Source organism: Coregonus lavaretus (genome assembly GCF_964263955.1).
Source record: "Coregonus lavaretus genome assembly, contig: SUPER_35_unloc_3, whole genome shotgun sequence".
In the NCBI taxonomy this organism is placed as follows: Eukaryota; Metazoa; Chordata; class Actinopteri; order Salmoniformes; family Salmonidae; genus Coregonus; species Coregonus lavaretus.
In genome coordinates, this window is record NW_028167179.1 from 108,435 (window position 1) to 123,448 (window position 15,014).

The following is a 15,014-nucleotide window of genomic DNA, read 5'->3' on the forward strand; positions in this document are numbered from 1 at the left end:
CCTGTAATCTGGTTCAGGTTATTAATCAACCTACCAGGGTGTTTACAAACAGTACAGGAACTATATCATCCACGTGTATTAATCTTTTTTTTTTTACTAACGCTGCAGAACTGTGTTCTAAAGGTGTATCCACACCCATTGGATGTAGTGACCACATACAGTGGCTGTATCCAGAAAAGCCAAAGTTCCAAAAGCTGGGCCTAAAATAGTGTATAAACATTTTGTAGTGATTCCTATGTTGAAGATCTAAAGATTGGCTGGTCTGTTGTGTAATGTAATGTGTGTAATGAGGAGCATCCAGATGCTGCACTTCATGCATTTATGAAATTGCTTCTTCCAGTTATTGATAAGCATGCACCTATTAAGAAACTGACCTTTAGAACTGCTAAAGTGTCATGGATTGACAAGGAACTGAAAAACTGTATGGTTGTTAGAGATGAAGCAAAAAGAGTAGCTAATACGTCTGGTTGCACATCTGATTGGCAAACTTACTGCAAATTGAGAAATGATGTGACTAAACTGAACAAAAAGAAGAAGAAACGTATGAAACTAAGATAAATTATATAAAATATGATGGAAAAAATACTAATTCAACTCAGTCCTTTATTGAATCAGATGGCTCATTCGTCACAAAACTCTTTGATGTGACCATTTACTTAAATTACTACTTAATTGGCAAAGTGGACAAATGAAATGCCAACAACCATCTGTGAGCCATCACATGCATAAGAAACCTAATTATGAAAGAAAAGCAATGTAAATGTAAATGTTGTAAAGTTAGCGTGTACAAATGATTGCTGGCAATGAATACTGAGGAACCACTGGAAATTGACAACTTAGATGGAAAGCTACTGAGGATGGTAGAGGAATATGTTGCCGCTCCTATTTGTCATATCTTCAATCTGAGCTACCCAAGAATGGTAAAGCACTCTTTACTGGTTCTAACAGCTGACCAATCAGTCTACTGTTGGCTCTTAGCAAAATTTTGATTAAAACATTTTTTGACCAGGTACAATGTTATTTCTCTATGAACACATTAACAACAGACTTTCAGCATGACTATCGAGAAGGCCACTCAACATGTACTGCACTGAAAACAACACATACCTCACATAACAATGACAATTTCTCTCAAACAGTGGCATATGGGCTTTTTAGGTGAGCAATGATTCCGCCCTTTGATAAGCAGTGCCCGCTTTTGTCAACGGCAGGGGTGCAAAATATTTTGCTTGTCCATTCCCAGTGCGCCTCTCCAAGTTGCTGTTGGAGAAACGTATCTCTGCAGCGCTCCACCAACGTTCAGTCAAAGAAATGATCTAACATAAATCATGTAGCAGATATAGGACATGGTAGAAAAAGTATGTGGCCTTTTCTGAAGCCTACAGGCTGGAGATAAAATGTATGACAATGTAATGAGACGGACACTTTTTACATCATGCAGGTTTCTCCAATCAACTAGCTTAACCTAAATGGCACTCAATTAAAATAAAAAAATAGCTAACATGTTAACTAAGCAACATATCCTAAAAACAGGACAGGTCAAAGTAAAATTGACATTATGTAATGGACTATCACAACTGTTGTCCAGGAGTTTCACCCCATTGTCATGATCAGTATAAGTAAACATGAATTAAGGCATTATCATTTCCTCATTATAAACGCCAGCATCAAACAACAGGACAAGAACTCTCCTGAGTGGCGCAGTAGTCTAAGGCACTGCAGTGCTTGAGGCGTCACTACAGACCCGGGTTTGATCCCAGGCTGTGTCACAGCCGGCCGTGACCGGGAGACATGAGGCGGCGCACAATTGCCCAGCGTCGTCCGGGTTAGGGGAGGGTTTGGCCGGCCTGGATTTCCTTGTCCCATCGCGCTCTAGCGACTCCTTGTGGCGGGCCGGGCACCTGCAAGCTGACGCAGTCACCAGCTGGATGGTGTTTCCTCAGACACATTGGTGCGGCTGGCTTCCGTGTTAAGTGAGCAGTGTGTCAAGAAGCAGTACGGCTTGGCAGGGTCGTGTTTCGGTGGACGCATGGCTCTCGACCTTCACCTCTCCCGAGTCCGTAGGGGAGTTGCAGCGAAGGGACAAGACTGTAACTACCAATTGGGGAGAAAATGAGGTAAAAGTACTAAAGAAAAACAGGACACGGTTGTCCCTTTCATCAGTGAAACATATTTGCATACACCAACCATCATCATATTATCTACTACAGGGGTAGGCAACTAGATTCAGCCGTGGGCTGATTTTTGTCAGGGGATGGAAAATAATTATAATTTCTACACTGCAAATTGACCAAAACTAAGCGCAAAGAGACTGTATTTGAAAAGAAAGAGAATGTCATACCTTGATTACATTGAGACACTTTTTATTTATTTGTGGGAATATTCCTGGTGATTTTAGTCTTTTTTTGACCAAAAACAAAAATCCCCCAAATCCTGTTGCTGACCCCTGATCTTCTCTGTCTCATCATACTCATTCTTTCTTCAGTTCACCTCATCCAGTTCCCTACTACATACAAAACCAACAGAATTAGTACTAACTAGTACTATATTACATGTCACTACACATTTTCTGTTGGTGTATCCTGAGGTAACTCCTCTCTGAGAACCTCTTCCCGCAGTGTGTACAGGCGAATGGCCTCTCTCCCGTGTGGACTTTCAGGTGCATCTTCATATGGTGCTGGCGGGAGAACCTCTTCTCACACTGGGGGCAGCTGTAGGGTTTCTCCCCTGTGTGGACCCTCTGGTGCCTCTTCAGGTTGGACGAGTCTGAAAAACTGGCCCGGCACAGGTGGCAGCCGAACGGTTTCTCCCCTGTGTGCATCCTCTGATGGATCTCCACCTGTTTGGGCAAACGGAAGGCTTTCCCACAGAATGAACACGGAAAGCGTTTCTCTTTGGCGCTGCCACCTTTACTGATTCCGTCTCTACTACTGTCATTCGTCAATGGGCTTGTGTAGCCATTTAATGTTGAGGCACTGACATTGTCTGAGGTCTGGTTTAACCTTAGGAGAGTGTGAGGAGGATGAAGGCCAGGGAGTGTCTGTGTTGTCGCAGGGTCCATGTTCCAGTTGATAGATCCTATAGAAGGCAGGCTGAAGGCAGCACCTGTTAGGGGGTTAACCTGAGGCGCCATCAGTCTCTCTGAATCACAACTATAGGAGCAGGACGGAGCATCTCTAGCCGAGTCGGTGTCTGTTTTCTCCAGCCGCATACCGACACCTACCCGTCCTCGCAGACAAAATCTACGCCTCGCCCTGGTCTCAGCCAGTCTGTTGTCATGGAGACTAAGTTCGGTTGTTGTTTTGTGTTCGACAGTCTGTTTCTGGTTGTGGTTAACAGTGTTGTTCTCCAGCACAGAGTTGAAGATGCTGTCCCATCCACTGACCTCCACTATGTCACCTCTGTCCCTGGCCTGCTCAGTGATGTCATCCCCCGGGTCATTGGCTGCACCCGTCTGGGTCTGGGAATCCAAGATGGCCGCCCAGTCTCCTCTGTCATCCTCCAGCCAACCACCTGCAAGAAGAGGTTAGAAAATAGATCTTAAAAACATGGCAGAGAAAACTCTACATATGAAGTTTGAGTCAATTACTTAGTCAAGTTCATATGTGTGTGTTTTGGTTGTAAACATAAGTTGTACTGATTTAATTTTATGAATGGAGAAAATATAATAGCCAGGCGCATCACTATTCCCATTGAAGACCTATTACTCTATGTAGGCTATACAGTGAGGGAAAAAAGTATTTGATCCCCTGCTGATTTTGTACGTTTTCCCACTGACAAAGAAATGATCAGTCTATAATTTTAATGGTAGGTTTATTTGAACAGTGAGAGACAGAATAACAACAAAATAAATCCAGAAAAACGCATGTCAAAAATGTTATAAATTGATTTGCATTTTAATGAGGGAAATAAGTATTTGACCCCCTCTCAATCAGAAAGATTTCTGGCTCCCAGGTGTATTTTCTACAGGTAACGAGTTGAGATTACTCTTAAAGGGAGTGCTCCTAATCTCAACTTGTTACCTGTATAAAAGACACCTGTCCACAGAAGCAATCAATCAGATTCCAAACTCTCCACCATGGCCAAGACCAAAGAGCTCTCCAAGGATGTCAGGGACAAGATTGTAGACCTACACAAGGCTGGAATGGGATACAAGACCATCGCCAAGCAGCTTGGTGAGAAGGTGACAACAGTTGGTGCGATTATTTGCAAATGGAAGAAACACAAAAGAACTGTCAATCTCCCTTGGCCTGGGGCTCCATGCAAGATCTCACCTCGTGGAGTTGCAATGATCATGAAACGGTGAGGAATCAGCCCAGAACTACACGGGAGGATCTTGTCAATGATCTCAAGGCAGCTGGGACCATAGTCACCAAGAAAACAATTGGTAACACACTACGCCGTGAAGGACTGAAATTCTGCAGCGCCCGCAAGGTCCCCCTGCTCAAGAAAGCACATATACAGGCCCGTCTGAGGTTTGCCAATGAACGTCTGAATGATTCAGAGGAGAACTGGGTGAAAGTGTTATGGTCAGATGAGACCAAAATTGAGCTCTTTGGCATCAACTCAACTCGCCATGTTTGGATGAGGAGGAATGCTGCCTATGACCCCAAGAACACATTTACATTTACATTTTTGTCATTTAGCAGACGCTCTTATCCAGAGCGACTTACAGTTAGTGAGTGCATACATTTTTCATACTGGCCCCCCGTGCTTTGGGGATGTTTTTCTGCTAAGGGGACAGGACAACTTCACCGCATCAAAGGGACGATGGACGGGGCCATGTACCGTCAAATCTTGGGTGAGAACCTCCTTCCCTCAGCCAGGGCATTGAAAACAGCATGACAATGACCCAAAACACATGGCCAAGGCAACAAAGGAGTGGCTCAAGAAGGAACACATTAAGGTCCTGGAGTGGCCTAGCCAGTCTCCAGACCTTAATCCCATAGAAAATGTGTGGAGGGAGCTGAAGGTTCGAGTTGCCAAACGTCAGCATCGAAACCTTAATGACTTGGAGAAGATCTGCAAAGAGGAGTGGGACAAAATCCCTCCTGAGATGTGTGCAAACCTGGTGGCCAACTACAAGAAACGTCTGACCTCTGTGATTGCCAACAAGGGTTTTGCCACCAAGTACTAAGTCATGTTTTGCAGAGGGGTCAAATACTTATTTCCCTCATTAAAATACAAATCAATTTATAACATTTTTGACATGCGTTTTTCTGGATTTTGTTGTTGTTATTCTGTCTCTCACTGTTCAAATAAACCTACCATTTAAAATTATAGACTGATCATTTCTTTGTCAGTGGGCAAACGTACAAAATCAGCAGGGGATCAAATACTTTTTTCCCTCACTGTATGTATTTCTCCCTTACCTTGCTCCCCCATCTTTAGTCCACTCAGCAGATCAATGCTCTCTGGTCCGTCTTCTATTGTCTCCTCTTTGACCAGCAGCAGATCAGGCTTCCCATCCTCCATGTCTACTGACTGTAAGGGATACAGAGTGGGAGGATGTTGGATCAAGAAATCTGATAAGAGCACCCTGCTATGGAGCATCTTCTGATTGGGCAATGAGGGATTGCTATGAGTTGATTTGATACTATGCAAACGTGCTAGTTGATTTGATTACTTGACACTCTTTATTGGTTTGATAATTCAAAGGAAATCAGTCAATTGAAATAAATTAATTAGGCCCTAATCTATGGATTTCACATGACTGGGAATACAGATATGCATCTGTTGGTCACAGATACCTTTAAAAAAAGGTAGGGGCGTAGATCAGAAAGCCAGTCAGTATCTGGTGTGACCATTTGCCTCATGCAGCGTGACACATCTCCTTTGCATAGAGTTGATCAGGCTGTTGAGTGTGGCCTGTGGAATGTTGTCCCACTCCTCTTTAAAGGCTGTGCGAAGTTGCTGGATATTGGCGGGAACTGGAACACGCTGTTTTATACGTCGATCGAGAGCATCCCAAACATGCTCTATGGGTGACATGTCTGGTGAGTATGCAGTCCATGGAAGAACTGGGACATTTTCAGCTTCCAGGAATTGTGTACAGATCCTTCTGACATGTGGCTGTGCATTATCATGTTGAAACATAAGGTGATGGCGGCGGATGAATGGCACCACAATGGGCCTCAGGATCTCATCACGGGATCTCTGTGCATTCAAATTGCCATCGATAAAATGCAATTGTCTTCGTTGTCCGTAGCTTAGGCCTGCCCATACTATAACCCCACCGCCACCATGGGGCACGCTGTTCACAATGATGACATCAGCAAACAGCTCGCCCACATGACGCCATACACATGGTCTGCGGTTGTGACGCCGGTTGGACATACTGCCAAATTCTCTAAAAGGACGTTGGAGGAGGCTTATGGTGGAGAAATGAACATTCAATTCTCTGGCAACAGCGCTGGTGGACATTCCTGCAGTCAGCATGCCAACTGCACACTCCCTCAAAACTTTAGACATCTGTGGCATTGTGTTGTTTGACAATGCTGCACATTTTAGAGTGGCCTTTTATTGTCCCCAGCACAAGGTGCACCTGTGTAATGATCATGCTGTTTAATCAGCTTCTTGATATGCCACACCTGTCAGGTGGATGGATTATCTTGGCAAAGGAGAAATGCTCACTAACAGGGATGTAAAGTAATTTGTGCATAACATTTGAGAGAAATAAGCTTTTTGTGCGTATAGAACATTTCTGGGATCTTTTAAGTCAGCTCATGAAACATGGGACAAACAATTTACATGTTGCTTTTATATTGTTCATTATAGATCTACATGCAACAGTAGGCTATATTTTGCGCTTTTGACAATGACTTTACATGAGGCCTAAGTCACATGATATGCCTAAATACTTATAACCTCTAGGCTAATAAATAATCAAATTTTTATTTCGATTATTCCATTAAACTACATCATGTTATGAGTTGGGCAATTGATCTATAAGCAATTGACAGCATCTAGGGCCTACGCGTTTGGTGATTAATGATAGACCTTTCAAACGTTTTATGCAACATAATCAGCAAGTGAGTTAATGCCTAGCCTTCTGTGCCAAAAGTGATTTAGTTAGTTGTTGAAGGGTGTCAAGTGTGTTGATATGACGGTAATCAAAATTCGACTTAACAACCATACTGTATGATTCAGTACAACATCTCCCGAGTGGCGCAGTGGTCTAAGGCACTGCATCGCAGTGCTAGCTGTGCCACTAGAGATCCTGGTTCGAATCCAGGCTCTGTAGTAGCCGGCCGCGACCGCAAGTTGTAGAAACATCTCAAGGATGATCAATGGAAACAGGATGCACCTGAGCTCAATTTCGAGTCTCATAGCAAAGTGTCTGAATACTTATGTAAATAAGGTATTTCTGGTTTTTAGTTTTAATAAATTAGCTAAAATGTCTAAAAACCTGTTTTCGCTTTGTCATTATGGAGAATTGTGTGTAGATTGATGAGGATTTTATTTATTTAAACCATTTTACAATAAGGCTGTAACGTAACAAAATGTGGAAAATACTTTCCAAATGCACTGTAGCAGCAAAGGGGGGACCAACTCCATATTAATGCCCATGATTTTGGAATGAGGTGTCCACATACTTTTGGTCATGTAGTGTATCTGTTGACTAGGTGGGACTCTTATGACTAAAGAGGCTTCATGCATAGCTTTTATTTTTACCCAATAGAGTAGGAGTAAAATGTCTGTAGTCTCAGCATTTACGACCAATTTTCTACTCACAAGACATCTCAGAGTAAGAGTACTGATCTAGGAACCCCACGTGTCTGTATAGTCTTATCCATTATGATCTAAAAGGCAAAACTGATCCTAGATCAGCACTCCTACTCTGAGAGGCTTTGTGGATACGGGCCCTGACCTATTACCATTCAGACAGTAGTTCACTGTGGGCTCACCTCAGTGAGACTGTGTGTGGTCCTGTGCTGCTCAGCTGGTTCCTCTGTGGGTTCAGGAGGAGGTGTAGTCTGGTTGTCATCTATGACCATGGTCCCCTCAGGGTTCTCCAGACCCTCCTCACACCCCTCCACCTTCACCAGCAGCACCTCTGGACCCTCCTTTTCCTGGAAGAGACAGGTGATACAGATTACACAGACATACACTCCCTCAGGTACATACACACACACACACAGACACTAAACACACTTTCAACATGGAGTGTTTACCCATCCCCACTACATTTGAGTCCTATACTGTAGTTACAGAATTATGTAATTGTTGTTAAACTCATCATGGTGGACATAAATATGATGTTGTGGATAAATATGAGTCACCTATGATAAGTCAAAAGTAATCATCAGACAAACCTGACTAAACTATTTTGACGTGTACAATAGGTGTTTGTTAGTGTGTGGGTATGTGTAGGTATATTTAGTAAGCGGTGTTGGGTGTATGCAGAATAGGGTGAGATCAGATGTGATGTATACTAAAGAGAATCTCAATGAAAGTCTTGGAATGAAAAGTACCATTTTGTGTTTATTAAAACATAAACAAGTTTAAATACTCTATATGAAAACACATCTCAACTAGAAATCTGTATGAACTTGATAAACTGCATTCATTTTGTCATTAAAAAAGTGTCTTGGGGATAAAATTAAGTAGTTGAATGGAAGTAATGAAATATGCATTTGAGAACATCATATAGCCTAAATAGTACAAACACAATATGTAACAGACTTTTTAGGCTTATAGATGCCTTATATATCACACAATGTCTGGATGCAATATTCTACCCAGGAATATTCAACACTGAAATCTGTTACTCTCGTTATTCCAAATGCATCTGTGGATTTTTTCTGCTGACAACAATGAAAATGTTTATTTGTCTTTAATGGTTTGATCTAAACATCAGAAACTACCGAGTGGAATGGTTTTTTCTGCTGGTGTATCTGGTTGTATCTGGTAGCTCCATTCTGGGAACCTCTTGACGCAGTGTGTACAGGCGAACGGCCTCTCTCCCTTGTGGACCTTCAGGTGCATCTTTAGATGGTGCTGGTTGGAGAACCTCTTCTCACACTGGGGGCCACTGTAGGATTTCTCCCTTGTGTGGACCCTCTGGTGCCTCTTCAGGTTGCCAGACTGGGCAAAGTGCATGTCACACTGTATACAGCTGAATGGTTTCACCGCTGTGTGGAACCACTGGTGGAAGCACCTTCTGGAGGCAGCTGAAGCCTTTGTTACAAAATATGCAGAGGAACCTTTTTTTTTATTACTATTGCCCGCTGTGGCTCCCCCTCCCTGAACCTGGGCTCTAGCCCTGTCATTTGAGTTCAATACCTGATCGAAAAGGACGCGGCCGTGTGAATCGGAAGGCCCCATCGAAGTGGACACTGGGTCGCGATCCCTGAACGCATGTAAAGGGGAGTGGGTCTCGACATTGGGATTTGTCTCTAAGCTTTCCATGAAATCTCTGTCCTGTGAGAGTCCGTCTCCTAGGTGAATATCTGTATTCCATGTGGAAGGAATGTCGCCCTCCACTTTCACAGTCACTACATCTACCACTATAACCTCCCCTTTCTTATCTACGCACGCTTCAGAGTATACACTACTACTGTACCGGTTCCAGTCACCTATAGACAGATCTGTCTGTGTCTCTAAACCCAAGGGCATGTTGCCAGGGTCCATCTCTGTAGCTTAAGAACAAGACAGATCATCAACGCCAGTGTATAACGCATCACCATCTACACGGGATTGAACAGTCCTTTGGCTCTGGTGAAATACGGGTAAATACTCTGAGCCAGGAGCAGGAAGACAGCCTAGTGTACCCAGCCCCAGTCTCTCTGGGTCTGATCTGTGGTCAGATCCTGTGTGTAAAAGCCTGTGTGTTACAGTTAAAGTCTCTGACATTAGGATGGCGTTCGGCGTGCCACTGACCTCCGAGATGCTGTGTCGTGGGTCTTCTTCTACAGTCCTCTCCTGCTTGACCAGGGACGATCCTCCAGGACTTTCAGCCTCTGCATCCTGACACAAGAAGAGGGGAGGTTATTACCGGTACATGAGTAGAATTGGATAACAATGTCATAAGGAAGTCTCACAAGCTCCCCTATGGCAGATAAATGAGGATGTACATGTAAGTAAGTGAATAGCTGAGGGGAGCCTTTCTGAAATAAACTAGCCACATTTGATGTACTGTAATTTTGATGTAATACTATTACACTAACCTCTATCACGATAACGTGCTGGGTTGAGGTTCCAGTCCCCTCATTAACAGTGATTGGTTGGTCATCTCTCCATGTATTGTGTCCTGCTGGCTTTACAAAGCTCCTGTGGTCTCCAGTGAGATGTCCTTCACCTGAGAGAGTGATTGGGGGAAAAGAGGTGGTTAGGTTAGGTACTGTCAAAGCTGAACGCTATATTGTACACTATTGACAGTTTTGACACTGTCTAGAATTGGCCAGGATGTAAGATAACACTTTGCATAACTTCTTGATATACTATTTATAGATCGATTGATTCTATTCCATGCATCATATTGTTTTCAATGAATAAATAATAGTAAATGCAGTAAATCAAGAATCTGTTTAGAATATGATATTGTGTCTTTGTGCAATATAGTTACGTAATCAGGGGAATTATTGCATACTATCCAAAAATGGACCAAGACCCAATTCTGGTTAACAAACCTAGTCACACATGTGCAGAGGGGAACGGGGCGATAGGCCCCGCTGAAAATTGTACCTCTTTCCATTCCTCTGTATTGGTCGAGGATCTTGACACTACTGGGACGACTGGCGAGTGCGCGCTCTCGCGTTGTCCTCTCTGCGCGCTCCCGTGACACCTTCAGTTCCAGTAGCTGTAGTTTCCTCCGCAATGCCCTGTTTTCTTTCTGGCTTTGAGTTATTTCCAAACGAAACACTGCATAGTCGTCGTCTACGAGTTTACAGACCTCTGCCACGGCTGTATTCGCTAGCACCTCCATAATGGAGGCTATTTGAGTGTGAAAAACCATGGCCATTGTTAGCTAACGTTAGCAGCTAGCAAGCTAGCGTTACCTAGATAACATCTATCAACCAAGTCCTGTCTCCAACGCGAAGTAAAGACTACCTGGCGTAAGTATGTGATGCTGAGCAGTTAAATTAGTATTATTTTGAGTTCCATTGTGTTAATAAATGTCTAAATAAAAACGCTAATGAGAAATTGGTTCTTAGTCATGTTTACGTCCGTACCTCTTTTGTTTTTAAATGGCGGTTGGCAACCAAAATGGTGCATTACCGCCACCGACTGGACTGGAGTGAGAGTCCATTACACGTGATACAAAAAATGGGAAAAGGAAAGAAAATGGACCAACCAACTAACCCTACATTTATAGAGCCCCACAGTGGAGGCAACGTTTTGTATAACTATTCCAAGATAGACGAGAACCTGCCGTTTCAAATTGGAGCAAATGAATAATAGTGGGCAGGACAAGCACAAGCTAGTGAGATCCTATTGGCGTGTTCTAGCATTTATTTGCATATATCCAGTGGCGGCTCCTGAAAAAATTCTCAGGAGGGGCAATTTTTCTGATGATTTAGGTGACCTACACACATTTTAAAAAAGATATGTCCAGCAACAACATGAAGACAGGGGCAGCATATAAGTCAATACCAGAAGCATTTATTGACTGATCTGGGGAGATGGATTCCAGTTTCTGTGACAGATTATAAATAATCTCTGATGCCTTTGTTATATTAGCTTTTGGTTGAATGTACTGTCGTAGTAAATATATAATGTTATAGCTTGGTCTGACTAAAATCTTGTGCATGACCCATTTTGTGTTGGGCGTTTGTTTTCAATCAATACTGTTCCTATCCTATAACAATGGACAAAAGAGTCCTATCTTGTCAGCCTTGTCAGCAGGTGGCCAAGGACAACACCCACGCCATAGGTCTCTCAGTTCTTCCAACTCACGAGTTCTTGCTCTGAGGACACACACACACACACACACACACATCATCACTGATAACACACACACACACACACATCATCACTGTTAAACACACACACACACACACACACACAAATCCCCTCTCTTTAGGCTGAACATTTGAAGACGGAGAACCCGACTCAGAGCCAATGCAACAGTGGAGGGGACCTCGCCCAACTCATCAGGACCAATCAGAAGATCAGAACTACTAGATTCAACCTACATCATTTATTGTATAAAATGTCTGCACACAATGTTTTCGGGGCTCTCTTCTCCCTAAGAGTTTGACGAACGAGTCCGTGCACGCGATTCCAGATATCTTTACCTCTGAATAAACTGCCTTTATTATACCATATCCACCCTGTCCAAAGTCTCTACTTGGTCTCAGTTCTCCAGTAAACTTGTGATTATCAACAGTACACAACGGTAACAAACAATTGGGGGAACTCACGGGGCAGATAGTAAGGTCGCAATGACACAGAAAGCAGTTCAATGTCGGGGTACAGAGTCGCTCTCTTACCAGGATCGCGGTCCGCTCTGACCAGGGTGAAGCCGGCCGGCTCCACTTCTCTGTCCGGGACTCTGTCATCCAGCCAAGTCTCCCAGCTGTATTGGGATTCCGCTGCCAGCAGCGTTTTCATTATTTAGTCCGTTCGTAGCGGGTATGTACACGATCAACAAGATCAGTCCAAAACCAACCACTGGAAATCCATGGTTGGCAGAATGTTTGTAAACTAAGTCTACAAATTAAAAACATAAAATAACGCCACACTGCAGGTCACAACAGAGACGCTGCTAGCCGCTATTGTCTTAGTTACGTTCATGGTTACGTCACGTATGACGAAAGCGCGTAAGTGCAAGCCCACAGACACCCATAGAGAATGTATTGAAAGCTTTGAAATTTGAAAAAAATAGATTTTACATGACAGGCTATGAGAGACTTCTGGGCGATTTTCAACTTGACTGAAATCGCCCCAAAAACGGGCGGGGCCATTTGAAGCACGACTTTAGCCTGATTTGACATTTAGTGGCTGGCAGATCAGACGTGAACACTGATAACTACTGTTGCCGTGATATAATTGATTAGAAAAAAAATCCCTTCCTTTTCCCGTTTGGCAGTGCGTCGCCCATATCGCCCTATTGAACAGGCCGTCCCTGCATATATCCGTTAGGGACTGCCTACTCTGAAGTGCGCTAGTGCAATAACTCAACTCGCCCTTGCACTTCTAAACAACGCAATTTTTAGAAACTTTGGCAAAGGGTAAAGTATACAAAATGCAGTCCACTCTTTTTGTTACAGATTCTAGTTTTGGAAACAGAAAACTGGATGGAGATCAAATGTTTAATAGATGAGAAAATTAGCAGAAAAATCAATATTGCTCCATCTTCTCCCACTGCTGGCCACTGGGCTTCCTCTCATCACCATATTTGGTAGTGAGTGGAAATGCCAAGCGGATGCTTCACATTTATACATCCGGTGAAATATCTGTCGTGGCGGTGTCATAATACCCCTAAAACCTAGCGGTCAAACAGGGACATGGTTCCAATCATTTTTCCACCATTCATTTTTCCCATAAGGGATTTTAGAAACACTTAAAATAAGGGCTGTGTTTCATGTAGCCTTACTCTGGTGTGATGTTTTGATAACCGTGTAAATCTCTCTCGGACAAGGTGACTTTTATCAATATATTCTGCTCTATTTACTCTCAGATTCAAAAGCTTATTAGCATCAAAGTAGACATCATGCAAGACTACAAATCCCGGCAAGCTCCTGCACATCATATCTAGCTTGTACCTTTGCTAACGGATAAATTAAGAAATGTAGCCAATTTATTCATTACTACATTTAGCTAACATTGGATAGTTAATCCAGAGATTCTTACCTTTGCCTCGATTCGGCAGTCTCGTCCAGATCATCATGGAATTTGTAGTTCTTTATGATAGCCACATTAGCAGCCGATTAGCATTTTGTTTGTTGGGTGTAAATACAGGCAAATATATTGATAGAAGTCACCTTGTCCGAGAGAGATTTGCACAGTTATCAAAACATCACGCCAGGGTAAGCCTACACGAAACACAGCCCTTATTTTAAGTGTTTCTAAAATCCCTTATGGGAAAAATGAATGGTGGGAAAATGATTAGAACCATTTCCCTGTTTGACCGTTTGGTTTTATGGGTATTATGACTCATACTGTGGTACTCTATTATAATAATAATAATAATAATATAATATGCCATTTAGCAGACGCTTTTATCCAAAGCGACTTACAGTCATGCGTGCATACATTTTTGCGTATGGGTGGTCACGGGGATCGAACCCACTACCTTGGCGTTACAAGCGCTGTGCTCTACCAGCTGAGCTACAGAGGACCACACAGTGGTACTCTATTGGCTGTATTCCAAAATTCTCACTTGTGTTCTCCCATTCTTTCAAGGGTGATCTTCCAAGAACACCTGAGAGAGCATACTGTCTAGTATGGGAGAATGCAGAGCGCAAAAAATCTGCTACATTTTAAATGTACTTAGACGTGATGTCTAACCTTAACAGGAAACCGCATCATCAGGCAGCCGGCGTCAACAAAGCTAGCTTTTATGCTAGCTAGCTACGTATTTTTACATTGTAGCCAATGTAAGAGCGTGAGCAACTAGTGCCGGCAATTCAGTGAACAACTATCCCAGAATGGAAATATTTAATACGAATAACAACAGAATCGATTTTCTCAGTACCTGTTAGTGTTAGTGAATTAAGCTGACACCAACCAGAATAATTTTATGTGGTGTCCTCCTCTCGCAAATTGCTTGGTCTGCTGCTACATCGTTGTGGACGTATGACAGGTAAGCTTACTTTCATTGTAGAGGCTGAAGCTAAAAAAATTGAAATAGTGAAATAAGATATTTTGCTCACTGTTTAAAAATGATGAATAGCCAGAATAGTTGTGTTTCACTGTGAAGCTATAATATTGCATTGCATTAGGACTAGCTGGTATTTTATTTCCAGTTAGCAGGTTTGCATTGTGATAAATTCATACAACTATAACACCCATGGATATTATTAAATTACACTGATGTTTAAGATAGCTTGGTTTTATATTCACCTTAT

The 15,014-nt window shown here is 42.8% G+C and overlaps 1 protein-coding gene across 1 annotated transcript; it reads right to left on the reverse strand.

Annotated features, from left to right (window-relative positions):
- Nucleotides 1-2,348: 2,348 nt before the first annotated feature.
- Nucleotides 2,349-11,201, reverse strand: LOC311110269 (uncharacterized protein). The gene is made up of 6 exons (XM_084188807.1): nt 10,687-11,201; nt 10,170-10,300; nt 9,883-9,969; nt 7,908-8,072; nt 5,373-5,484; nt 2,349-3,513 (listed from the first exon to the last, which is right to left on the reverse strand). Exons 1-6 carry the CDS (start codon nt 10,961-10,963, stop codon nt 2,549-2,551), a joined length of 1,737 nt encoding a protein of 578 aa, XP_084044933.1. The 5' UTR covers nt 10,964-11,201; the 3' UTR covers nt 2,349-2,548.
- Nucleotides 11,202-15,014: the final 3,813 nt, after the last annotated feature.

Bases quoted from the DNA above. Each gene is read 5' to 3' on its own strand.
- LOC311110269 (XM_084188807.1), bottom strand. From the start codon at position 10,963: ATGGCCATGGTTTTTCACACTCAAATAGCCTCCATTATGGAGGTGCTA. The intron at 10,301-10,686 runs GTACAATTTTCA...TCACTCTCTCAG, and splicing joins ATACAGAGGAATGGAAAGAG to GTGAAGGACATCTCACTGGA. The intron at 9,970-10,169 runs GTTAGTGTAATA...TTCTTGTGTCAG, and splicing joins AGCACGTTATCGTGATAGAG to GATGCAGAGGCTGAAAGTCC.